General features: G+C 39.7%; 1 protein-coding gene across 2 annotated transcripts in view; it reads left to right on the plus strand.

Annotated features, from left to right (window-relative positions):
* The window catches only part of kat6b (K(lysine) acetyltransferase 6B), a 216,197-nt gene extending 190,186 nt beyond the window's left edge, over positions 1–26,011 (plus strand). For both annotated transcript variants that reach the window (XM_043678896.2, XM_043678897.2), the window contains exons 15-17: positions 13,807–14,070; positions 18,114–18,423; positions 22,241–26,011. In XM_043678896.2, the coding sequence (XP_043534831.2) occupies positions 13,807–14,070; positions 18,114–18,423; positions 22,241–24,678 (3,012 nt within the window). In that variant the 3' untranslated portion in view covers positions 24,679–26,011. The remainder of the gene's footprint in view (positions 1–13,806; positions 14,071–18,113; positions 18,424–22,240) is intronic.
* Positions 26,012–26,847: the final 836 nt, after the last annotated feature.

Below are 26,847 nucleotides of genomic sequence, written 5' to 3' on the forward strand. Positions count from 1 at the left end.
GTTCTATATTAAAGATCACTATTTGGATAAGATTGGTGAGTTCGTTCAGTGTCCTATGCAGTTCTGTGCAGTCACACAGAAATAAGATTATTTTCCCACTCACCCCATTGCTGCTGGTGTTACCTTGCTATGCACAATATATTGTACTTCAAGTTATTGTACATGGGAGCACTTTCTCCAATTTCTTAGATGTGAAACCAGGGGATGTAGCAATCTTCATATTCCTTTAACTTCACAAACACGATAGTGTTAAACTTCTGACAGTCACTTGGGGAAACCAGAGATCAAGAGTCCGTCTTCATTCAGTTTTAGTTTTATTCGCAGTGTGAACCATACAGTAATGCTTGGACAGTGGTGCACCAGTCACAAAGGCCACAAGTGTTCCAGTTATGTGGTGTAGTGGTAGTGTACCTACCTCCTGAGTCTGAAGGACCGTACTCAAGTCCTGCCTGACCCGTAGGTGTATCATAACATGTTTGAACAACATGGCTAAAAATATCTATATCTCCAGGCCACTGTGGTGCCCACCAGTTGTGGAATGCCTCAAGCTTGCCAATGAACATAGTAAGCTCCCTTTCCAAGGACAACCAGGCTAAGGTGCAGCCAGAGAAGAAAGGGAGGTAGTCAGATCTAACACCTTCCTCCACAGCTCATGGCCCTGTGTCTCCTTTGCTCAAGCAATCATTCAATCTGTGCTCCATTCCTTGTATGTCGAATGTTAATTTATAGATATTCTGGAGGGGAATCTTATGGGACAGTGATAGTGCCTCTATGTGATGTTTTCTAAGAAACTTATCGATGTTACTGCACATCTTTGGAGCTGGTGGGACATCCACCCACACCTCCTGTCTCAGAGATGGGGGCACTACCAGTGCTCCACAAAAGCCCTAACCATATTTTGCATCACTAGCCACGAGTGAGATTCTGGAAGACTGGAGGGTAACGAATGTTGTGCCACTATTCAAAAGGACTACAACAAAAAGCCTGGGAACTATAGACCAGAGAGCTTAAAATCTGTACATTATTTGAAAATATTCTGAGGGTAAGATATACATGCATTTGGAAAGACATGGTTTGATTAAGAGTAGTAAACATGGCTTTATGAGTGGGAGATCATGCCTCACAAATTTGTAAGAGTTCTTTAATGGAGTGACTAGGAATGTTGACAAGGACAGGGCGATAGACGTAGTATATATCGATTTCAATAAGGCCTTTGATAAGGTTCCACATGATAGGCTATTCTGAAAGGTTAAACCGCATGGAATCCAGGGGAAGCTGGCAAATTGGATACAAAATTGGCTTGATGGTAGGAAGCAGAGGGTAATAGTGGAAGAATGCTTGTCAGACTGGAGGCCTGTGACTAGTGGAGTATGTCAGGGGTCAGTGCTGGACCCATTGCTGTTTGTTATCTGTATCAATAATTTGTATGAGAATGTACAAGGCATGATTAGGAAGTTTGCTGATGACACTAAAATAGGTGGTATTGTGGACAGTAAGGAAGATTATCAGAAATTGCAACAGGACCTTGATCAGCTGGGGAAGTGGGCCAAGGAATAGCAAATGGAGTTTGACATAGATAAGTGTGAGATCTTGCATTTTGGAAAGTCATGGTGGGAGTTTAATGGTGAATGGTAGGTTCTTAAGGAGTGTAGTGGAACAGAGGGTTCTTTGAGTTCAGGTGCACAGTTCTCTTAAAGTGGAGTCACAGGTAGACAAGGCAGTGAAGAAGGCTTTTGGCACACTGGCCTTCCATACTCAATGGCCCACCCTGATGATCAACAGACAATCAACAGACAGGAGGGTTCCCTCCCAGTTGGGGAACACTTCTGTGGTCCAGGACATTCAGCCTCGGACCTTCAGGTGACCATCCTCCAAGGTGGACTTCAGGACAGGCAACAGAGAAAAGTGACCGAGCAGAGGCTGATAGCTAAGTTCAGTACCCATAGGGAGGGCCTCAACCAGGACCTTGGGTTCATGTCACATTACAGGTGACCACCATTACAGTACACACACACACACATGCACTCCTATACACACGGACGGACACACACACCCTTACAGACTCACACATGCACCCCATCACAGACTTAAGACACTCTGCACTCACTACACACACACATACACTTTCTCACACTCGCAACACAGACAGACAAAGAGCCACATGCACATATATATATATATTGTGGGGTGAATTTGTACTTGCAGGGTTACATTGTACTTCAAAAACTGCACGCATTCATGTAGAACTCTGAGCTCAAAAACTGCATGAATTTATGTAAAACTCCGTTAACTCACTTTTTAGATTATAATCGATCTAAACATCATGACATAGACAGAGAACACAGGGGGCCAACACCTTCAACATATTGTCTAGCTATCACCATTTTGGGCGGCACGGTGGCACAGTGGTTAGCACTGCTGCCTCACAGCGCCAGAGACCCGGGTTCAATTCCCGACTCAGGCGACTGACTGAGTGGAGTTTGCACGTTCTCCCCGTGTCTGCGTGGGTTTCCTCCGGGTGCTCCGGTTTCCTTCCACAATCCAAAAAAAAAATGTGCGGGTCAGGTGAATTGGCCACGCTAAATTGCCCGTAGTGTTAGGTTAAAGGGGTAAATGGGTGGGTTGCGCTTCGGCGGGTCGGTGTGGACTTGTTGGGCCGAAGGGCCTGTTTCCACACTGTAGGTAATCTAATCTAATCTAATCTAATCTAAAAAAAATTGTTAACAGCTAACCCGAGAATGCAACTTTTTTTTAAAAAAAAGGTTTTGTGATTTATACATGAAAGAAGTGAAACTATCACTGTATTCTAACAGATGAAAGGCTTAACAGACAATCAATTTTTCAATGTATAATTTCAGTTACATCACACTGTAAATTTTTGCTATAAATTCTGTGTGTTAGGATTGAGCCTTCCACTACTACCTGATGAAGGAGCGTCGCTCCGAAAGCTAGTGTGTTTCCAATTAAACCTGTTGGACTATAACCTGGTGTTGTGTGATTTTTAACTTCGTACACCCCAGTTCAACACCAGCATCTCCAAATCACCCTGATGAAGTTGGGAAGTTATGTTGCAGTTTGTACAGGATGTGAGGCCACACTTGGAGTATTGTGTTCAGTTTTGGTTACCTTGATATAGGAAGGATGTTATTAAACTGGACAGAGTACAGAAGAAATTTACAAGGATGTTGCCTGGACTCAATGGTCTGAGTTATAGGGAGAGGTTGGACAAGCTAGGACTGTTTTCTTTAAAGCGTAGGAGACCGAGGGGGATCTTATAGAAGTGCATAAGATCATGAGAGGCATGCATAGGGGGAATGCACTCAGTCTTCTTCCCAAAATCGGGGAATCGAGGAGTAGAGGGCATCAGCTTAATGTTAGAGAGGCAAGAATAAAAGGGAACCTGAGGGGCAACGTTTTTACACAGAAGGTGGTCCGCATATGGAATGACCTGCCAGCAGAAGTGGTTGAGGCAGATACACTAACAACATTTGAAAGGCATTTGGACAAATACATGGATAGGAAAAGATTAGAAGGATACAGGCCAAGTGCAGGGAAATAGGGTTAGTGTGGAGGGACATTTGGTCGGTATGGACCAGTTTGGGCCAAAGGGCGTATCTCTGTGCTGTAGGACTCTTATGACTACAGTGGCCCAGAATTCCAGGCTAATGTTTTGAGTTCATGGATTGAATCCTACGTTGTGATGATAAAACTTGAATTAAATAAATAGTTAGTGTTAAAAGCTAGTCTAATGGTGACTCATCAGCAAACTTACTAATCATGCCTCGTACATTCTCATCCAAATGGTTCACATAGATAACAAACAGTAATAGGTCCAGTACCGACGCCTAAGGCACTCCATTAGTCACAGGCCTCCAGTCCAACAGTACCCTTTCACTATCACCCTCTGCTTCCTAACATCAAGCCAATTTTGTATCCAAATTGCCAGCCCCTCCTGGATTCCATGCGAACTAACCTTCCAGAACAGCTTACCATGTGGACTTATCAAAGGCTTTACTGAAATCCATATAGGCTACATCTACCATTCTGCCCCTGTCAACCTTCCTAGTCAAATTATCAAAGAACTCTAACAAATTTGTGATGCATCACCTCCGACTCAAAGCCGTGCCGACTACTCCTAATCAAATTCTGTCTTTCCAAATGCACGTATATCTTATCTCTCAGAATCTTCTCAAGTAACTTACCTGCCACAGACGTTAGGCTTACTGATCTATACTTCCCATCCACTAGTCCAATGACATTACCGCTATACCACCATCTCTCCATAAATCCCCAGTATTGTGATCATAGTCCCAGACCCAATTACTTTCAGTATCACTGTCTCAGGTGGTTGGAGTTGAGAGCATATGTAAGATATGTAAAAAGACTGGTGGCTTTTGATAACATTCCCAACTTTTTCTTCGCAGATGTTATACTGTTGGGAGGGAGTTGTCCTGATAATCCTCAATATTATCTCATGGCATGAGATGAAACATAGACAAGAAAACCATCTAACTGATAGTGCCCTCTGTCAACTGTTGAGTTAATACTCGTCCAGGTTAAACACCACATAGTGAAAATATTGAGGAAGATTATGACATAGTTTCAATTCTGGGAACTTTACTGCCCATAATCAAAAGTGACTGACTCAAAGGCATTACTAAACAATGTGGCGAGTCCTGAATTTATCTGCCATATTGGGCTTGCAGCCAACAAGAGGAACAAACCTATTAGATCTTGTGCTTCCTGTTGCAGATGCATCTGTCCATAACAGGAAAGGTGGAGTTGACAGCTGTACAGTTCTTGTTAAGATAAAGTACTGCCTTCGCATTGAGCAAACTTTCAATTATGCCGTGTGGCAGTACCACAGTGAAATAGGTATAGAATAGATCTCGCAGCTCAAATCTGGCCACCACAAGATGTTGTGGCTATCAGCAGCAGTAGAATTGTCTTCAACCATATCCTGTAACGTCATGGCCCAACATATTCCTTATTCTTCCATTACCATTAATCAACCCAGGTTCAGTGAAGAGTGCAAGAAGACTGTTCCAGGAACAGCTCTGGATATAGGTGTCAACCTGATGAAACTACAAGACTAGCATGTCACAGCAAATAAAATAACGGACTGTGTAAAGAACTAAATGGTGGGGGTGTTCTGGAAAAGAGGAACATTAAATTGACAAAGACAGAGGATTTGGCAACATTGCAGGGCAGCCATTAGATTACGATATTGTTATGATCCCAACAGGTGTTATTACAGTACAAGTTCAATTCTAGTCAAGAACCTGGCTTGATGAATCATATTTTTTATTGTTTTTCTTTTAACAAAGACGTCTCTCACTGAAGTATAAGCGCACAATGCTGCAGGTTTTGCTTTTATTAACAAAATGGAAGAACATAGAAAATTTTTTAACACCCAGTAATTCCAAAATGCTCCTGTTTAATTTGAAAAGAAATAAAGTGGCTTTTGTACCGCACCTAAGACACGACTGTTTGGTACAGTTCCCAAAACATCATTCATATACTAGTTAAACTAGTCTCTGTACGTAACACCTTAGTGGGTTTAACTCACTTTTTTGACTTCAACTGTTAAACTGGGGGTGTGCTAGCTTCTTCCTCCAGCTACCTCACAACTGAGCTTCACTTTAAGACACCTTTTCAGGGATTTTTGTTTAGATCAGGTGTTGAGAACTCAGTAACAAATGTTCCATAACACCTCTACAAAGTCTAGGACTGTTATATTAAAGGTGCGATGTAAGTTAAGTTGTTCTGATAGTTTTGCCAAATTGAAGACATAATGTCAACTATAAGACTTTGAATTCTCCTTCTTCAGGTAGCAATTAATAGAAATGTTAAGAAAAACTGCAAAATGCATCTGCTACTTCAGAGGTGATTTGTCAATTGGTTAGCTCTCCAGCTGACAGATTGTTTATGATTCTAAATTTATACTTAACCTCCATCTACCCTCATCTGAAGCTGTAGTCTGCTACAAACATTGGCTTTTTAAAGGATTTTTCTAATTTTCAAACACTCTAGCAGATTGCTGTCATTTCACAACAAGATTTGTATTTCTATGTAAATGCAAATGAAAATTGAGTCAGGATACCCTGTCTAAATGTCTCACCACATCACTGATGGACCCAAATTATTTGATGTTAGTATAAGAGTGGTGCAACTGCCTAGTGCAGAAAAACTGTCCATTTCCTGTGAGTAAATGAAAGAATCTCAAACTCTGCCATGAAATCTGTATCATATTATCTTCTATTCTTGGTCATGCAGCATTTTGATTTAGAAGTTCTCACTTTCAATTTCAAATTCTTGATTGTCTGAATGCCTCCCTGTCCCCGTAGTCTCCTTCAGCTCTACACACCCTCTTGGACATCCTTGATCATTCCGCCATTAGTGACTGTGCATTCATCAAGCTGAATAGGAACTCTGGAATTTGCTTTTTATATTTCTATTCCTCCTGTTAGTCCTTTTAAGCAGCTTCTTAAAACATAATTGGCTGGCGAAGCTATTGGTCATCTGTCCTCCTATGCCCTTATGTAGTTCAGTGTCAAATTTTGTTTGGTAACATCTTAGATGTTTTATTACATGATGGTACTATCTAAATGCTCATTGTTGTTGTTGATCATGTACCAACTGCTAAATAGCAAGAGAGAATGGAAGAATTTTCCAAGAAACATCGCAAACTCAATATGGTGATGCACCCACGTGCTGTTTAAACAAACATATTTTGTACAGCCTTAGTCTGTCCCAGATGAATAAAATGCATTATTATACCAAACAACAATAGGAAGAGTGAAGGCAGAATTTGTGATTTATGGTGACAATAACTCAATTTTGTTTTTATTATGAGATTCAGGGATTTTAGCTGATCTTATCCAATAAGATGCTGCAGTTTTATCTATTTGTAATTATTGTTGGTTTATGGCAGTTGAACCAGTCAAATGCCTTCTTAGTATTCTGGATATTTTACTTACGTTTTACTGACTTTATTTGATTTAGCCCATTTCCCTATAAAAATCAAAGGTTGGTGGTGTTGCCTATAGATGATCATGGGATCCTAACTCCCTAAACCTGTTTTCCACCGGCATGGCCCAAGACAGGAGTGTGATGTGAATCGCCACTTGTCTGAATGAGTGAATCTGCAGCAGCCCTCAAGAAGTCCAAAGCTATCCAGGACAAAGCAGGCTATTATTTGACACACCTTCACCACCAATACAGTAATTGCAGTGTGTACCATCTATGAGATGCACTGCATCAATTCTCCAAAGCTCCTCCAACAGCACATTCTAAATTGCTACCCCTACTACCTATAAGGATAATAGTGGCAGATGCATGGGAATACAACCAGCTGAAAGTCCCCATCCTGTCACACACCACCCTGACTTGGATTTCTATCACCGTTGTGCTGAGTTAAAATCCTAGAACTCCATCCTTAATGGCACGTGGGTGTACCTATTCCCCAATGACCAGAACGGTTCAAGAGACAGCTCAGTTAAAAATCACACACCAGGTCAGTTTAGATTAGATTACTTAGTGTGGAAACAGGCCCTTCAGCCCAACAAGTCCACACCGACCCTCCAAAGAGCAACCCACCCAGACCCATTCCCTTACATTTACCCCTTCACGGAACACTACGGGCAATTTAGCATAGCCTGCACATTTTTGGACTGTGGGAGGAAGCGGGGCACCCGGAGGAAACCCATGCAGACACGGGGAGAATGTGCAAACTCCACACAGACAGTTGCCTGAGGCAGGAATTGAACCCGGGTCTCTGGCGCTGTGAGGCAGCAGTGCTAATCACTGTGCCATCGTGCCGCGCTTAAAATAAAAATGTTCTCCAAGACAATTGATGATGAGCTCTAAGTGCTGGCCTAGCCAGTGATCCTGTGAATAAATAAAAAAATAGTCAAGCCTAAGTAAGATCATATGAAGACACTTCAATCAATTTGATTATTTCTGTAACACTGTGTTAGCAACTAGCATCTTAATAATACAGTCCCTGGTTGTATTATATCCACCCAGAATGGTAATTCCAGCTGTCAGGCATCCTGAAACAAATATAGATTTTATGATTATGAGAAAAGGACAGAAACATTCTGTTTGTTAATTTTTTTAGCTGGAATTAAGATGGCAGCTAGTTCCTTTGATCAAAACTGAAAATGTAAAGACTGCAGGCACTGTCATTAGAAAACCAGTAAATTATTTGTTCAGAAACCAATCAAGCCGAAAGTGCTTTGGTAGCTAGAACTGCTTTTCTGAAATACTTAATATATGCAGAATGATGGTGGTATAGTAGACTATTCTATTCTGTTCAGATTTACTAAGCCATTAGAGGAACTCATTATTGGAGCAAAATGTCATTTGGGCAATGACAATATCCAGACATTAATACCTCACCTCCCAAAATGACAAAGCTGTTGATTATTCAGTTTATTTATTTGAAACAAAATGGGTACAACATGAAAGAAATCTCACAGTATAAATCACGGCTCAACTGCTAAGCTTTAACATTGGCAAAGGTATCTGAGCACCATTGATGAATTGGAATTCTAAGCATCCAAGTAACACTTCTTTAGAAGTCCATCAACAGACAAAACTGATTGTTTCATCCACGTTTCCTGTTTGACTCTGCATGATTTGTTGTTCTAAAAGCTGCCTCTGGATGGTTTTAGTTTTATTGTATTTTTGAGCATTGACTATTTCGTTGTGTATTTAAACTTCTGAGTTTCTAGATAATTTGTGAATAGGTCTGACAAGGACTTTAACCTGTGTAAATAGCAGTCTTCTCCTTCACAAACTTTTCATTTCATGAGGAGTAGGATCACATTTACATCTCTCATAATCTCCAGTGAACAGTATAACCATTTAAGATTGTCAACTTTAAGTAGGCTAACCCTTAAGCAGCATGTAAATCATCACTTATTTAATTTCAAAAGTATTACTAGGGAGAAGCAGTGGTATGGTAGATGGCAAAATATTGAACTTAAAAAGTTAGTGACTGTATAGTTTGGCATAAAAACCTGTCTCATTCAGGAATATCCTTTAGGGAAGGATTACATTTGGCCTGGAATATATGTGAATCTAGAACCACAACATTGTGGTTGATTTTCAACCACCCTCTGAAATGGCCTAGTAAACCACTAAACTGTACCAAACAACAAAGAGTTACCAAAAAGGAATGAAACCAGACAGATCAACTGGCATGGACTGAGACACCAGAAATGACACATTAAGTCCTGTTGACCCTGTAAAATTCACCTTTAAAACACCTGAGGGCTGGTGCCATAATTATAAGAGCTGTCTCAGGGACTAGTCAGGCAACAGCGTAATACTCAAGGAATCATATCTTACACGTAGTGTCTCAGGCAACTCAATTACCATCCTGTCCCACAGAAGGACAGATCTAGCAGAGGTGGCAGCACAGTGGTCTCTAGTCTGGAAGGATTTGTCCTGAGAATCTTCAACATTGACACTTAACCCCATGATGTTTCATAGTATCTGGTCAAAAATGGACAAAGAAACTTGCTGGTTACCACACACCTGCACCACCACCTTTCAGGCCATGAATGAATTTGTTTTATTGTCACATACTCTTATGAGTACCATGAAAAATTTACAGTTGCCGCTTATAGCGACATCTTAGGTTCAAAGGTACCTGGATACAGATACAAATGCACATCAAGTTGTTAGAAAACAAAATATAATTGAAAAATGAAGTAATAAATAGTCCCTCATTATTGGTCATAGGAATCAGCTAGAAAAATAAACAAGTAAAACGTTCAGAATATCAGTCTTTCTGACCCCATCCATGCCAGCATCTAGCCACAGGGAGACCTCTACCACCTTGCCGCCGGCACCAGATCCACTAACCTGGAGTCATTTTACTTTAGGCGCCATCTCTTCACTGCTGGCCCCATTTTGCTGATGCAGCTGAGCCCACACTCGCCTCCAACCAAGAATCTCTGACCCTGCTGCCAGGCCAGGCTCTGCCGGGCCACCATTCCCACGTTGGCTGCAGATGGCTCCTTGCTGGCTTCACCATTTGAAGAGTCTGCTGCCATTGTCCCCGATCGCTGGAGGAGTTTTGCTGCCACCGTCCCCAAACGCCATGAGAATGACCTCATTGCAGCAGACACTGACCCCAAATGCCGGCAAATGACCTTGCTGCTGCAGCCACAGACCCCAAACACCAGGAATTTTGCCAGAGAACGTCCTCCCTGCCGCCGTTCCTATTGCTGGTGCGAATTCTTGTCCGCCATTATGCATGTAGCCCACTTTCCTGCCATGCTGGTGCTACTGACCAACCTGCCAGAGAAAACAAAAATAATCGAAAATAAAGCAAAAGGAAAGAGCAGAAGCAGAAGTAAAACAAAAAAGGAAAGGAGATGGGTTCCTGGTGTGAGCCTGCACACAGCCCCAGTACTCCACTGCCATCTGACACTATGCTCCTCCACTTTGTGCGTGACTTGAAGGAAACACTGAGGGTAGAAGGATGAGGAATGTACTGTGGGTGAGGGACTTTAATGTCTATCATAGCGCCAATACTGACCAAGTTGGTCAAGTCCTAACAGGCATAGCTACAAGATTGGTTCTGCAATATGAGGATAAGTAACCAACAAGGGGTAGAAACATACTTCATCCTCACCAATCTGCATAATTATAAGCATGTGTCCATGGTATTGATAAGAATGACAACCACACAAAAACATGAAGAATACCTGCATTGTGTTCTATGATGCTACTCCATTTAGCATGGTGCTAGTTTTTGAACAGATCTAACCGCTCAAGACTGTGCACCTTTTGAGACACTGAAGGCCATCAACAGCAGACGAATAATACTTGTTCTGCAATCTCATTGCCTGGCATATCCCTCACTTTATCATTACCGTCAAGTCAGCTCTGGTTCAATGAAGAGTGCAGGAGGGCATGCCAGGCACTACACCAGGAGGTTAAACATAAGGTGTCAACTTAGTGAAGCCACAATATAAGACGACTTACATGCCAAACAGCAACAAGTGATGGACAGGCTAGGAGATTCCACATCACTGGATCAAATCCACACTGTGCAGTCATGTCACATCCAATCATTAATACTGCGACTAATTAAACAACTCTTTTTGAGGAGGAGCTCCATCCTCCATAATGAGGAGGCCAATATTTCAGTGCAAGAGAAAAGGCTGAAACATTTGCACTAATCTTCAGTCAGCAGTGCTGAGCGAATGATCTCCCTCTGCCTCCTCCAAAGGACTCCATCACAGATGCCAGCCTTCAGCCTTGTGATATCAAGTTCATAAGATATAGGAGCAGAATTAGACCATTCAGCCCAGTGAGTCTGCTCTGCCATTCAATCATGGCTGATATGCTCCTCACCCCCATTTTCCTGTCTTCTCTCCATATCCCTTCAACCCATTACCAAGTAAAAATCTGTTAATTCCTCCTTAATTTTATCACTGTCATATCAAGAAATGGCTGAAGGCCTTTTCAGTACCCAGTGCCATGGTCCTTTACACCATTTCAGCAATAATACTGAAGGTTTGGTTCTGGAACTTGCTGTGCAGCTTGTCAAACTGTTCTAGTACACCTACACATTTACTGGATAATGTGGAAAACTGCACAAGTGCACCCAGTAAACAAAAAGCAGGACCAACTAAATCCAAGCTAATTACAGCCCCTTCAGTATAGTTATGAAGGGGTCTTTAACAGTACTATGAAGCAAAACTGCTTAGCAATAATCAGCACTGCCAGCTGAAGATTATTGCAAATGTTTCAGCCTTTTGCACTGAAGTGTTGGCTTCCCCATTTTGGAGGATGGAGCTCCTCCTCAGGTGAGTTGTTTTAGTGGTCGCAGTATTCATGATTGGATGTGGCATAACTACAGAGTGTGGATTTGGTCCATTGATGTGGAATCTCCGAGTCTTTTCATCACTCGTTTGTGTTTGATTCAAACATGAACAAAAGAGCTGAACTCCTGAGAGGAGGTGAGAGTGACTGCCCTTGACATCAATGCAGCATTTGACTGAGTGTGGCATCAAGAAGCTCCAACAAAGCTAGAGTCAGTGGGATTCAAGGGAGAATCTCTCTGCTGGTTGGAGTTATACTCAGCACGAAGGGAGGTGATTGTGATTGTTGGTCTGTCACATTAGCTCCAAGACTTCGGTGCAGGAGTACCAAATGACCAAGCATTTTCAACTGCTTGATCAGTAATCTTTGTTATTATCAAAAGATCAGAAGTGGGCATGCTGCCTGATGATTGCACAATATTCAACATAATTTGTGATGACTCGGGCACTGAAGCAATCCATGTCCAAATGTAGCAAGATATGGATCTCTGGGCTGACAAGTGGCACACAATATTTGAATCACAAAAGTACCAGGCAATAAGCATCTCCAACAAGATTGAATCTAAACTTTGCCTCTTGACAGTGAGGCAATATCCATTACTGAACTCCCCTCCATCAACGTCCTGGAGTTTACTGTTAGCCAGAAACTGAACTAGACTTGATTATCAGTTAACCTTTGGACAACAACGTTGTTCATGTAGTTGGATGTGTCATTTTATTCTTAATGAAATTCCGTTTAAAATTATATTAATTTCAGCTGTCCAGAAATCAAGGCAGAAATGTTGCTTTTAAATTAGTATCAGGCTAATAATAAGCTCACAACATATTCCTTGGAATATGATAATAAAGTTCTATCTCACTCACCAACCAATTTGCCCTTTGGTCAATTTAAAGCTCAGTAACATTGCAAAGCGTGTTAAGGCAAATGATGTATTTTCCAAGTCATTTTTAATTCACGTTGAAAAATATAGCAAAGCTGAAAACAAAAAATGCTGGCAATCACAGTGGACCAGGCAGCATCCCTGAAAACAAAATAAGCTAACATTTCGAATCATCAGAGCAGATGAAGAGTCATCTAGACTGGAAATGTTAGTTTGCCTTCTGTCTATCGATGCTGCCTGACCCGCTGTGATTTCCAGGATTTTTTGTTTTCAGTTCAAATTCCAGCAACTTCAGTAATTTGCTCCTACATTGAAAAATAAAGCAGTTAGTTTCAATGCAGCAAGCTGCCACAAGCAGTGGTGAGATAAACAATTAGATCATCTGTTTTAATAAGTTGGTTGATCGATATATATTAGTCAGGACACAGGGGCAAAACTGATTACTGCCAGGGATACCTTCTATTTACCGGAGAAGCATGTAAGCCCATTTAACATCTCTCTTCAGAGATGGCATCTCTGACAGTAGGCTCAGCCTCAGGGAATCAGTTGGGATAGATAGGAATATGAAATTGAAACACTGACATTTTAGCAATGATCTTATTGAATGGTGTCACAGGCTTAAAAGGCTGAATGGTCTATGTATGCTCCTATTTCATATCTTTTTCTGCATTTCTTTTGCATCCCCTGGCTTCTCTTTGCATCCCCTGGCTTCTCTTTGCACATCTTTGGCATGCAATTTGAACCTACAACATTCTGCTTCAGTAATGTTTCTTTATTTACGTGACCCATGAAAAGCAAAATGACTAATTTTAAATGAATGCTTCTAAGGAGATACACTATATTAGTCCGTATTAATGGACCGTGTACTACCGTGCAAAACAATTAAAAGTCCACTTTATAATCGTTAATTCTCAAAAAGTTATTCGGTTACATACTATTATGAATAAATTACTACATGATTCATTTGGAGCAATTTCATTAGATGGTTGATAATTGTATTTGACTAAACTGTTAATTCGTAAAAGGTCTAGTTTCACAATTGTTGAATTTATGTTGTGTTTATCTGCTTACAATTTCAGGCTGAGCAATTGATGGAGCAAGCTAGCTGTTGGGAAAAAGAGCAAGAGCAGTATGCTGAAATGCAGGCCAATAAGCATTCAGTTGCTAGTCCAGCATGTAAAAATAGATTAATGCAATCTGAATGTCTACCTGCCAATAGCGAATCAACAGTGGAAAATGCATATGAAATGAGTGAAGAAGAGAATGAAGAGGAGAATGACGATACACAGCCAACCTTATCTCCAGGCACAGCAAAGTCACTGTTAAGAGGGTCTAAGAGGAAGGTAAGTTAAAATGGCAAAGCTAATTTTCCATTAATCTAAATTTGATTGGATGTTGTTGCACTTGCCTAAGTGTTGATTTTAAGATTGAAAGCTGATCAAGCAAAATGGTGTCAAATATTGTTTTAGGAGTCTCAATCAAAAAAGAAAGACATGGCTCTTTTGGGATTTTTATGCCATGAGTCAGAAGCTTGTGTATTTGAACATATAGACTGGCAAATATTCCAGTGGTTGCATCAGAGGTGTCATTCTTTTAGGTGAGAGGTTAAACTAAAACCTATTCAGCTACACATCATAGAGATTGCACAACACTAATCTCAGAGCAATATTCTTCACTTCGCTAGTAGTGCCAAAAATGTATTAATTGAAAGCTTATCTTTCTGTTGTCTATGGAAACTTACTGGCTGCCAAAAAGCAGCTCTATTCACTGATAAAACAAAATCTCTGCACTTCGAAGTAATTATTTGCATGTGAAACACTAGGAGATATTTTGGGAGTCACATTCAGGTTTCAAAAGATTGTAATGTTATTTCTAGTTATATTGAAGCACCTTGGATTCACATGGACTCTGTCCTGCTTTCAGAAGTTAATTTTAATATGTCTTACTCAGGCATGTTTGTTTAGAATTGAAAGACATTTACTCTTCTTCCAGAAAATATAATTTTTATTAACTCTCTCAAGTATTAAGTAATATTTATGGAGCAGTTTATCACATGGTGAAAATATAAAGAAAAAACTCAGGAATTGACAGTGCTGTGCTAATGTTGACTGAATAATGTGCAGATTGTATTGTTACAATAGCAATAACTTGTATAGTACCTTTAACTTAACATACTTCACAGAAGTTTGAAAGAAAATTTGGTTGAAATAAATCTAGACACCCATGCACACAATGCTTTGCATAGTTACAAGAAACTACAAAGTATAACTTTTCTCCATTCTTTGTTTGAATGTTTTTTACACGTTTCACTATTTAAATGAAATTTTCTTTGAATTTTGTCCATCAAAAGAATTGGCACATTGCTTCTGGAATTCTTGAAGTCAATACAATACTGCCCTCTGGTGTATTTTACTCCTGTTAATCTGAGTATAGTTTAGAACAATTAGGACCTGGGCGTTGCACTTTTTTTGTAAAGGAAGGTAATTTTTGTTAACAAAATCTCAGAAGTTGCACTTCAGAAACTCACCTTTCTTAAAAGTTGATGTATGGATTTTAATTTTGGAAAACATGGAATTGTTATGATTAGCAGGTGGGCACAAAATTATTTTCAAGAAAAAAATTCCATACCTCATGAATGCTGATCCAATAATCCACAAGCATTTGAGGGAGTTCAAGATTTTCTTTATGTGAAAAAATGTTTGACTGACTGAGTGTATTCTAAATCGCGTAACCTTAATTTTAAGATTTACGCTTTCCCATTCCAAATTCCTAGTCTAGTGGAAATCATTTATTTTTACCTATCCAATCAAATGCTTTAATTTTTCTTCATTCATTTGTGGGATGTGGGCGTAACTGTCTGGGCCAGTGTTTATTGCCCATTCCTAGTTGCCCTTGAGAAGTTGTTGGTGAGCTGCCACCTTGAACTGATGCAGTCTGTGTGCTGTTAGTATACCCACATTGTGCTTGGGGAGGAAATTCCAGGATTTTGACCCAGCAACAATGAAGGGATGGCAATATATTTCCAAATGTCTTGGAGGGAAATTTGCAGGTGGTGTCGTTTCAGTGTATCTGCTGCCCTTGTCCTTCTGGATGGAAATGGTCATGGGCTTCGAAGGTGCTGCCTAAGGATCTTTGGTGATAATGATAAGGATTTTTAGGGATAATGATAAGGATCTTTGGAGATAATTGTCTTAACACTTTGATTAAGTCATTTCTCAATCTCCCACACTCAAGAAAATACAATCTGAGTTCATATAAGTACTATTTGCAATTTAACCCTCTAATCCCTTGTACCACTGTGATAAACCTGCACTGTGTGCACATATTATTTTTTGAAGTGTAATACCTAAATCTTAAATTAGAATGGATCAGGTCTTACCAAGGTTTTAAAGCACAACTTATTCCTCTTTATATACCAGGAATATTGATGTGGTGTGCATGAATTTCCAAAAGGCATTGAATACAGTGCCACAATAGCCTTGAGATAAAAATAATAGTTCGTGGAATAAAAGAACTGCAGCAATGTGGCTACAAAATTGGCTGAGGGATAGGAAACAAAGACTAATGAATAACGGGTATTTTTCAGGTTGATGGAAGATTTTTAACAGAGTTGCTCAAGGACAGATCTGGGGTCTTTATTTTTTATCATTTTTAAATGATCTGGATCTTGAAATACAAAGAGCTTCAAAGTTTGTGGACAATACAAAATCTGGGACCATTATAAACAATGAGAAGGATGACGAAGAGCTTCAAAAGGATGTTGACAGAATGGGCAAATAGGAGGCAGATGAAGTCAGTGCAAAGAAGTGAAGATATACATTTTGGTAAAGAGAAGGTTCACTAGGCTGATACCACATATGGAGAGAATGTCTTTTTGAGAAGAGATTGAGTAGATTGGGCCCATACTGGAATTTAGAAGAATGAGAGGTGACCTTGGATTGTTAGGGGATTTGATGGGTTGGATGCAGGAAGAGCCAGAAGGCATAAACTCAGAGGAAGGGGTCATACCTTTAAAACACAGCCGAGGAGGATTTTTTTCTCAGAGAGGGTAGTGAATCTATGAAATTCCTTACTGCAGAGGGCTGTCAAAACTGGAAAAGGCAGGAAAGTGGAGTTGAGGATAATCAGATCAGCCATGATCTCATTGACCGGCAGAGCAGACTTGATGGACTGAATGGTCTGCTTCTGCTCCTTTATCATAAAATCTTATGGTACAAATAGCAAGGGCAGTGTGTAGCAAAGAAAGGGCACAATGCTTGAAGGGTAGCAGATTGGGTATACTTGAGTATACGTCATTGTAAGTGGCAGGGCATGTAGAGAAACCAATTAAGAAAGCAGTCAGTATTCTCGGCTTCACAAATAGAGACATAGAGTTCAAGTAGAGGGAGGTTATGTTGAACCTTTATAAAGCACAAGTTAAATCTTGGCTTTTGGGCGCCATACTTTAGTAAAGAAGCGACTGGATTGGAGAGAGTACAAAAGGCAAACAGTGAAAATTGTTCCATGGATGAGAAACTTAAGCTATAATATTAAACTGAATAAATTGGGTTTGGTTTCCTTGGAGAGGGGAAGTCGAATAGAAGTATTCAAAATTGTGAGGGGTCTGGATGGAATAGATAAGGGAAAAACAGTTCCTGCTCATAAGAAAATCAAGAACAAAAGGGTGTTGTTTAAAGTGTTTTTGCAAAGGAACAAATGAGAGGTGAGAAAACACATTTTCACACAGCAAGTAGTTAGGATCTAAAATACACTCACTGGAAATGCAATGGAGGCAGGGTTATTCAAGACATACAAAAAGTCATTAGATCATTATTTTTATTTAAATAATATGCAAGGTTATGGCAAAAAGCCAAGGGATTGACAGTAAGTCAAAAATGCTTAGATACCTGATGCAGGCACAATGGACAGAATCACCTCCTGCGCTGTAGTAATGCTGTGATTCTGCGATTGTTTTATAACCCCCCCCCCACCCCCAATTTAGCTAACTTTTACAGATGTATCTGTATGGCCAACTAATTCCCATATTCCTCCATTGTTTACAAAATACCACATTCCATCTGTCTTAGATCCAAAGGAGATGACATTGCACTTTTCCACTTGAAACTCCATTTTTCACAGCTTTTCCCACTCACTTAATTTGTCTTTGCCGACCAATTTAGTCAGGAATACACCTATCCTGTTATAATGATGGATAGGAACTAAAATAGCTCCAGGCTTGCTGTCAGCAGGAACAAGTACATTTTAAATTCTTAAACATTACTGAGCGATGCAAAATCTGTCGAGGTTAAATTCCCAGCCATTAAGGTTTTCTGTGTTTGCTTACCATGTTTTCTATATGAAAATGCTACAAATTAAATTATTTTGATATTTAATTTTACTTTTTCAGAGGCCACTCATGCACAGAAAGAAGAGGGGCCGCAAACGTCGGAGGCATAACAGCAGTGTTACCACTGAGACTATTTCTGAAACAACTGAGGTACTGCATGAAGCCTTTGAGAACTCTGACAATGAGAGTCAAATGCCTTGCTTGGAACCAACTTGTGAAGAGGAGGAGAATGACGAAAATGATGATGAAGTAAAGAATTATTTCAGGCATCGCTGTGCCACCATAGACTTAAAAAAGAAGGATCAATCAGATGAGAGAGACGATCTCTGCAAAAGTGCAGATGAAACTCGTGAGAAAGAACAACATACAGGTACAAAACTATCATGACTAAATATTAACATAATTCTCCATGATTGGAATATTAATAAAGACTTTAGATTAATCAAAAAATTTGAAAGCTTTGCAGGAGCTTGTGGCATTGTAGGACTGGGCTGGGAAGGTCAGATAATGTCTGACGTCTGAGACTTAAATGAGGAGGAAGGTGAAGGAAGAGACGTCCCTTATTAATACATTGTTTAAAGCAAACCTTTGCAAAACATTCTAATTTTCAATTATGTTTTTGAACTGTATAGAAACCTATTATTTTGAGTCTCATTGTTTAGCCAATGTCAGCAAGCAGCTCTCTGTAGAATTCTACATATCAGCATCCAATCTAGTCCTGAAAAATTAGGAAATAACCCAGTCAAAATCAATATCAGCTGAATGCAGAGACAATACCTGGGTTAAATTTGATATAATCAAAAACACCCTTTATACTAACTTATATATATACGCTATGCTATCCTTTACTGTTAATAATCCATTGCTATTTCCATCCACATCTGGACAACAAATATCAGTCAAATATTACTGTGAACCCTCTGCAGATAATGCGTGTATTTTTTTTTCACATTTTCTGATTGTAGAGGAACCTCGACTATCCAAATATCAATTATCTGAATATTGCATTATCCGAAAGAGATCTCGAGGTCCCGATATTACATCAAAGAGCTGTTTCAACCGTGATCGCATCTTTTGTTTACAATGATTAAAAACAATCTTGGCTCACTGAAATACTGCCGAGAACGGTCCTGGACAGTTCAGGCACCATCTCCAAATGACTGACCTCCGCCCTCTCTCTCCCCACACTTTCTCCCTGGAGTTCAACATAGGGGTGAATCCAAACCCCCCCTACCCACCCACATCCTCAGATATTATCTCTAACATTGTCCTGTATGGGGCATACATGAAATTTGTCAAAAAGTCACTGTGTGTGTGTGTGCGTGCGTGTGTGTGTGTGTGTGTTTGGAGACTTACCTCACAAAGGCAGCAGCAGTCTTACTGTTGGTGTCCACTCCAGCTGCTCCGGTGGGGGGGAGGGTTTATGACGGGGCGGAGGAGCAGATGGGTTCAGATGGTGGGGGGGTGCAGAGGGCAGGGTTGGGGGGAGTGGGTTGGGGCTCACATGCTGCTGTCTTGCCTCCTGAACATAAAGCAGACTCAATAGAAAACTCCCAAGCCCCAGAGGAAAGGCATTGAATTGATTAACCAAATAATCAGTTATACGAACGAAATAGTGCCCATCCATCTAGTTCAGATAATCGAGGTTCCTCTGTATACGTCCATCGAGCCCTTTTGAATTCTAAAGGTCCATCAAACAATAATTTGGAGGAATACGTATGCACAGGATAAAAGCAAAATACTGCAGATGTTGATAATCTGAAATAAATGCAGAAAATGCTGGAGAAACTCAACAGGTCTGGCAGCATCTGTGGATACAGAAATAGAATTAATCTTTCAAGTCAAATGACTTCTTCAAGACCCATTTATTATATCAGACTCAAGTCATATTCGATTCAAAATATTAACTCTTTCTCAACCCTGTTTCTCTCTCCACATATGCTGCCAGACCTGTTGAAGTTTTCCAACATTTTCTGTTTTATTTCAAAAACACTTATGCTGTGCCAAAGTAGTCTGCTTGGAACTGAATAAGGGTAAATGTCCCCACAAAATTAAATTTGATGTGCCCAGGCATATCCATTAGGAAAATGCACCAATCCACCAACTCATGGAAATTAATAAACCAAAGTGATTCAGGCAAGATGGTCCACTGCTCACTATCTTATCTGCCAGAGCAATGTGCCCCAAAGTAACACATTCAACAAAACTTCCCCTGGTCTTCTACAAACCACTGTGTAAGGCTTCTGTGCATCTTGACATGCCGAGTGAATACTGTACTAACAATGTATAAACAATGCAGTATACACTGTACTCATAATGTATAAATGTATGACAGTGCACACTGCTAATAGTTTGAATGTATGACCATGTGCATTGTACTAACATATGTAAATGTATGATAATGTATACTGATTACAATGTAGATATGTATGGAAGTTTGTACTGTGCTAACAATGTATAAATGCATGTATGACTGAATTGTAACTGAGAATGGTTACAATTTGACAAATTTATGGCATTTGTAACGGCTAAAATGATGATCTGGAGAGCAGTGTTTAGCTGCAAGAAATGCAGCCACATACATTGTTTAAAAATATCCTCAAAACATTTCTTTCTAGCATTGATTTTTCCCTTTTATATACCTCTAGCAGTTTGATGTTGACATTTTTAGTGCATGATGGAACTGAACAAAGTACATCCACTGATAGTTTTTTAAAAAATATATGGTCTCCTCACAATCTGAATTTTAAATCTTAGTTTTGCCACTGTGGGAAGATGCGAAGTAGAGGCAAAGCACTTCCCAGTGGAAAAGGAAAAATTGAGGGGTGAATTTTTGTGATCCAGATTTCTTGCAAATTTCAGGCCAGTTTAGAGGCATTAGAAACGTTCTGTTTAAAACAGCAATGGTATAATGTGAAAGAAAGTTTCTATGCCAGTCCAGATCCAAATATATACTGTTTGAAATATCTTGTTTTATGACATTATCTGGGCCCTATCCTCAGACACACCAGATGCATGGATCCCTGGAGTCTTGAGGACTGGAAAGAGAGTAGAAGAATGCATACCTTTGCCAAAAGATTTTTTTTAATAGCTTAAATTCAACAAGGAATATAGAATGATTGACCCACTCACAAGACATGCAATCAAAATGTATCAAAAATAAACTCATGGGTGTTATTTAGTCAGAGAAAACAAAATAATTGTAATTGAACACATGGTTTTGTACATTCTTTACATAAAGAAATTCGTACAATGTCAACTCCTGTTGGATGATATTTTTGGATGATTTTATATTGTACATTAGAGTTTGCATAATTGGCTACTTGTACATCTTAAAAGAGAATCATTATCTTACACATAACAAATCAAACAACTGCTAATTGGTGTTGAATTATTTTTATCTTGTCCTATTTAACAAAATATACTAATTTGCAGCTACATTATTTTGTACAGTGCTGTTAATTATATGTAAGTATTCACCTCAGCAAAATAAGACCTTCAGAAGCTCAGGCAGAATAATTTAATGCAAATGAGTAAAAATATTTTTTCTGTTTTCTTTTCCCCTCCCACCATTTATCATGAAGATTTTAGTCTGTTGGTGAGGTTTCTCATACCTCACTCAAATACCTGTCAACGGACTAACTACCCATTATGGAGGGAATCACAACAAACCATAGTTTGTCTTAACCCACATCCAGTCACGTGTAGCAGCAGTAATTAGTGACAAGAACAGTCTTTTTTTTTCCCTTTCCTGAGTAGGGGATGCTGAGCAGAGCATTTGTTTTAGCATGGTGTGTTCATAAAACATAATTAATAACTAAAATGTACAGATTTCAAGAGGACTAAATGGGAGATTGCTTTAATTATTTCACTCCTTTAATTAATGCAACATTTAACTACAGGAGAAGCATCATGAATTCATTGTGATGTTTGTTAAATGTTTATTCTATTAAATTAAATCATCTGTCCAATTTTATGTAAATTGCATATAAAGGTTTATTCCTATCTGAATCATAAAACCTCAGAGTTATGGTTTACTTTTATCTGAGCATGTCTTTGATATTTCTACAAATAATTATTTATTTTAACTTATAACTTTAGAATGAACTGTAGATATTTTAAGCTCCAATGTTGTTCAAGTGGGTAGCAGTAAACACTTAAAGCAAGTTTCTTTTTTTCTTGCCCAGATAAAGCAAATACTGATACTTCTTCAAAAGAGAACACTGAGGAAAACTCTGTTGATTGTGAGCCTATAGCAAGAGTTGTGAAACGCAAAAAAGGTTGGCCCAAAGGAGTGAAGCGTGGTCCAGCTAAATGGAGACGCAAAGCCGAGAATAAAACTGGTTTTAAACTCAACTTGTACACGCCACCAGAGACTCCCCTGGAGCCTGACCAGCCAGTCATAACAGAGGAGAGGCAAGTTGTGACTGATCCGCAAGTTGCAACTGATCAGCAAATTGTAATTGAGAAGCACAATGATGTAGCTCCTGCAATAACAGAGGAGGATGAACTTGAAAATGAGGAAAAGCCGGAATCCACAGGTAAATCTCTCTCTATATCTAAAGAGGAGAAAGAACCTGTGGAGGAGGCATCTGAGAAGGAGCATGATCATGTCAGTGACGTCCCTGGGGATGAAACTGGTAATCATGAACATGAGGAAGAAGAGGATGAAGAGGAAGTGAATCAAAATGAGGATCATGATGCAGATGATGAAGATGACAGTCACATGGAGTGTATTGAAGTACAAAAAGAAAATCCAGATGAAATATTTAAGGAAGAATCCCTAAGCCAAGAACCATTCTTAGAGTTAAATGTTCCAAGCAATAACACTGAGCAAAAAGATGAGATGGATCACATTGATGACCCTGTGCCTGACTCTGATGAAGATCAGAACAACGATAATGAAAGGAATTCAGATCATATGCCAGATTCAGATGATGATCGCACCAATAACCAGGATCATACAGACAATGGCAAGCATAGCCCAGAGTTTAGAGAGGAAAATTTAACTGTAGAACCTGACACTGAAACCGTGCAAGCTGTTCAGTCACTAACACAAGAAAATGGTGATCAAGAAAATAGTGAGCAAGTGAGTACATACCAAGACTGTGCAGAAACTATGGAGGCCTGTAGGAATCTGCAAAGTTATGCTCATACAGAACAGAGCCCACAAATGAATGACTGCCATCAGTCAGATCATAGCAGTCCCCTTTCATCTGTTCACTCTCATCCTAGCCAATCAGTTCGATCGGTAAACAGCCCCAGTGTACCTCCCATTGAGAACAATTATACTCAGATCAGCCCCGATCAGAGTGGTATTTCTGCTCCATCGTTACAGAATGTGGAGACCAGTCCAATGATGGATGTTCCTTCAGTTTCTGACCATTCACAACAGGTTGTGGACAGTGGTTTCAGTGACCTAGGCAGCATTGAGAGTACAACTGAAAACTATGAGAACCCAAGCAGCTATGATTCAACTATGGGAAACAGCATTTGTGGCAACAACTCAACACAGAATAGTTGCTCTTACAATAACATCTCTTCCAGTAGCCTGACTCAGAGTAGTTGTGCAATGACTCAGCAGATGACTAACATTAATGGTAGTTGTAGTATGATGCAGCAAAATAGTATCAACTCTCCACCAAACTGCAGTGTTAAATCTCCCCAGAATTGTATAATTGAAAGAACTCCTAGCAACAATCAACAACAACTGTCACAGTGCAGCATGACCACCAGTTTCACACCAGCAATACAAATGACAGACATTCCAGAAACTGGAAACTCAACCATCAGCATCTACGAAAGGATGGGCCAGGGTGATTTTGGAACTGGGGGTTATCCACAGCCATCTGCCAATTTCAGCCTGGCCAAATTACAACAGCTAACTAACACAATCATGGATCATCCATTGCCTTATAACCATTCTGCTGCTGTTACTTCCTATGCAACTAGTGTCTCCCTGACCACCCCACATACGGGCCTTGTACAACTTCCACAGTCGCCTCATTCCATATCTGGGGGAGTGCAAGCACAACCTACAATGACTCCCCCACCTAATCTTACCCCTCCACCAATGAATCTGGCTTCACCACTTCTACAGCACAATATGGCAGCCCCAAATATTGGAATCCCTCATACCCAAAGATTACCAACGCAAATGGCAGCCAAAGGCCATGTTGCCATACGTTCTAAATCTGTGTCCATACCACCTGTTGCTGCACACCAGCAACAAATCTATAGCCGTGCCTCACCATCTGTGGCCATGCAGCCCACACCTCGACCTCTGACCATGCAACGAGGCATGAACATGGGCCTAATGCCAGCACCAACTTATAATGTCAACTCTATGAACATGAATATGAATACATTGAATGCTATGAATGGGTACAGGATGACTCAGTCCATGATGAACAGTGGTTACCATGGAAATCCTGCTTACATGAATCAAACTGCCCAGTACCCCATGCAAATGCAAATGAGCATGATGGGAAGTCAGCCATATACCCAGCAACCAATGCAAAGTAGTCCACATGGTAATATGATGTACACGCCACCAGCCCACTACAGTCACATGAATACTGGCATGTCCAAACAGCCTTTGAATGGCTCCTATATGAGGAGGTAGATTTTGCCAAGTAACTAAGGTACTAAAAGAAAACCTGCATACCTAGAATCAAATCCAACTTATAAAGAACAGGTTGTAGGGTTATCTACTTTGAAGACTGGCTATTTGGCTGAGCTGTCATGATAAAATAATACTGAAGAAAAGTGGCACTTTGCATTCAATCTGTTGACAGAAGGAAGCCTTATTTATTTTGTTTTAAGTCGAATTGGGTAAGGATTGTTTTCATCTTTGTAAATTCGTATTTTTCCTTTCTGAGTTTGGCTTGGAGAGAGCACATCTTCGAAAGAAGTATGGAAACTGAGGTAGTACAGCCATGCAATAGAAACTTTATATGTGCCTATTTGCCCTTGGAAAGGATTTTGCAAGTTAGAAAATAGTGAAGATAAAAGTCCAAATGGCAGACAGCTAAATCACACCGGGGGCTGGAGCTGGGGATTCTTTTATTCCTTGGACTTCTGTTGTTATACAATACATGTATATTTGATTTTGTGAAGCTGATGCCTAATTCAGCATGCAGCAGAACATCATTGGAGAATTTGTTTGTGACAGTGTGCCCTTTAGTAAAACAAATATGTGTTGTGTTTAACAGCAAACCATTTGTTATGTTTTGCCTTTATTAGGTTTTACTAGCTTCAAAGTAAAATGAAAACTATATTTTTGTTAATTCTGAGACTGTAAAAAAAAAAAATGTAAAAGCAAGACCTTGATTTCATTTGGCAGTTTTGAAAGGGTTACTTGCAAAAATGTTTAGTGTATAATTGAAATGTTTCTTTTTGTAACTAATTTCTTTCCTTTGGTGAGGCAGCTTTCTGTTTTATAAATGCAAAGTACTCTGTTGGACAAATGAAGACACATTCTGTTAACAGCGTATCTGAATATTTGTACCTGTCGGTTTCATATAAAGCGTAGCTTTTTTTTCCTGAATATATCAGTCAGCCACAAAAATGCTGTCTACGAGTAACTGTTCAGTTCTGTTGGCCCAATGATAACACCTTTAACTACTCATTGGCATTCCATCAGTAGATTTTTCTATCTTTAGAGAATATTGAAGTTATATTTTAAAAAAAATTAGAACTGTAGTGTGTGAATAGACCAACATAAGCTTAAAAACGCATGTAAAAAGTATTTGTGTCTGTTTATATTGCTTACTTTTTGTAGCCTTTGTACTTGTACATGGTGACTGTAAGGACTGAGAGGAAAAAGCTGGATACATGTATAAAATAGGACACAGACAAGTGAGAGAAACACTTGTATTTATCAGTTATCCTTCTGGCCAGTCACTTCAAAGGACGCTGTACATTTTAACATGGAATAAATTATGTTGAGCCATTTCCAGATTTTGTGTGCTTTTATATTTCAGAGAGCTTCTGTTAACTTCATGTTTTAATTCTTATTGATTGGTATTATTAGTTAAGGAAACTAGTACTCAAGTGCCTAAAATGATTAGTGTAAGTTCAATCATGTTGCTTGTTATGAACTCCCTGTCAATCAGAATTTCACTTCATGGAAGACATCTCATTGGGTGAAGACATTGACATAGTAGAGCTATCACTGGACTAGTGATCCAGGCAACTGTTCTGGCTTCAAATCCCACTACAGCATCAGAACACAGAATAGTACAACACAGGAATGGGCCCTTCGGCCCACAATGTTGTTACAAACATGACGTCAAATTAAACTAATCTCTTCTGCCCACCCTTGGTTCGCATCCCTCCATTCTTTGCAGATTCATGTTTACTTCAATTACTAAAAGTTGGAATATAAAGCTAGTCTCAGTAACAATGATTGTGACAGCTATTATTATTGTCATTAAAAACTTATCTGGTTCTTTAGTATCCAGTCCGGCCTACATGTGACTTAAATACCCTCTGAAATGTCCTTGCAAGCCACTACTTGGAGATGGGCTTAAAAATGTGTTGTTGGAAAAGCGTAGCAGGTCAGGCAGCATCCAAGGAGAAGGAGAATCGACATTTCGGGCATAAGCCCTTGAATGCTGGCCTTGACAGACATGCATGACTAAACAGAATAAAGGGGAAAATGCACCTCATGGAAGACATCTGAAAACATTTTACTTGGTGGATATTAAGCAGGAGTGAAGGAGGAAAAGGAGAAATAGCTCGTAGAATAATCAAATAAAAATCTTTCATGAGGTATTAAAAGCAGGGAATT

The sequence above is a fragment of the Chiloscyllium plagiosum genome, unplaced genomic scaffold, assembly GCF_037043375.1.
Source record: "Chiloscyllium plagiosum isolate Xiang-an unplaced genomic scaffold, Cpla_swu_hap1 HiC_scaffold_43, whole genome shotgun sequence".
Classification (NCBI taxonomy): domain Eukaryota; kingdom Metazoa; phylum Chordata; class Chondrichthyes; order Orectolobiformes; family Hemiscylliidae; genus Chiloscyllium; species Chiloscyllium plagiosum.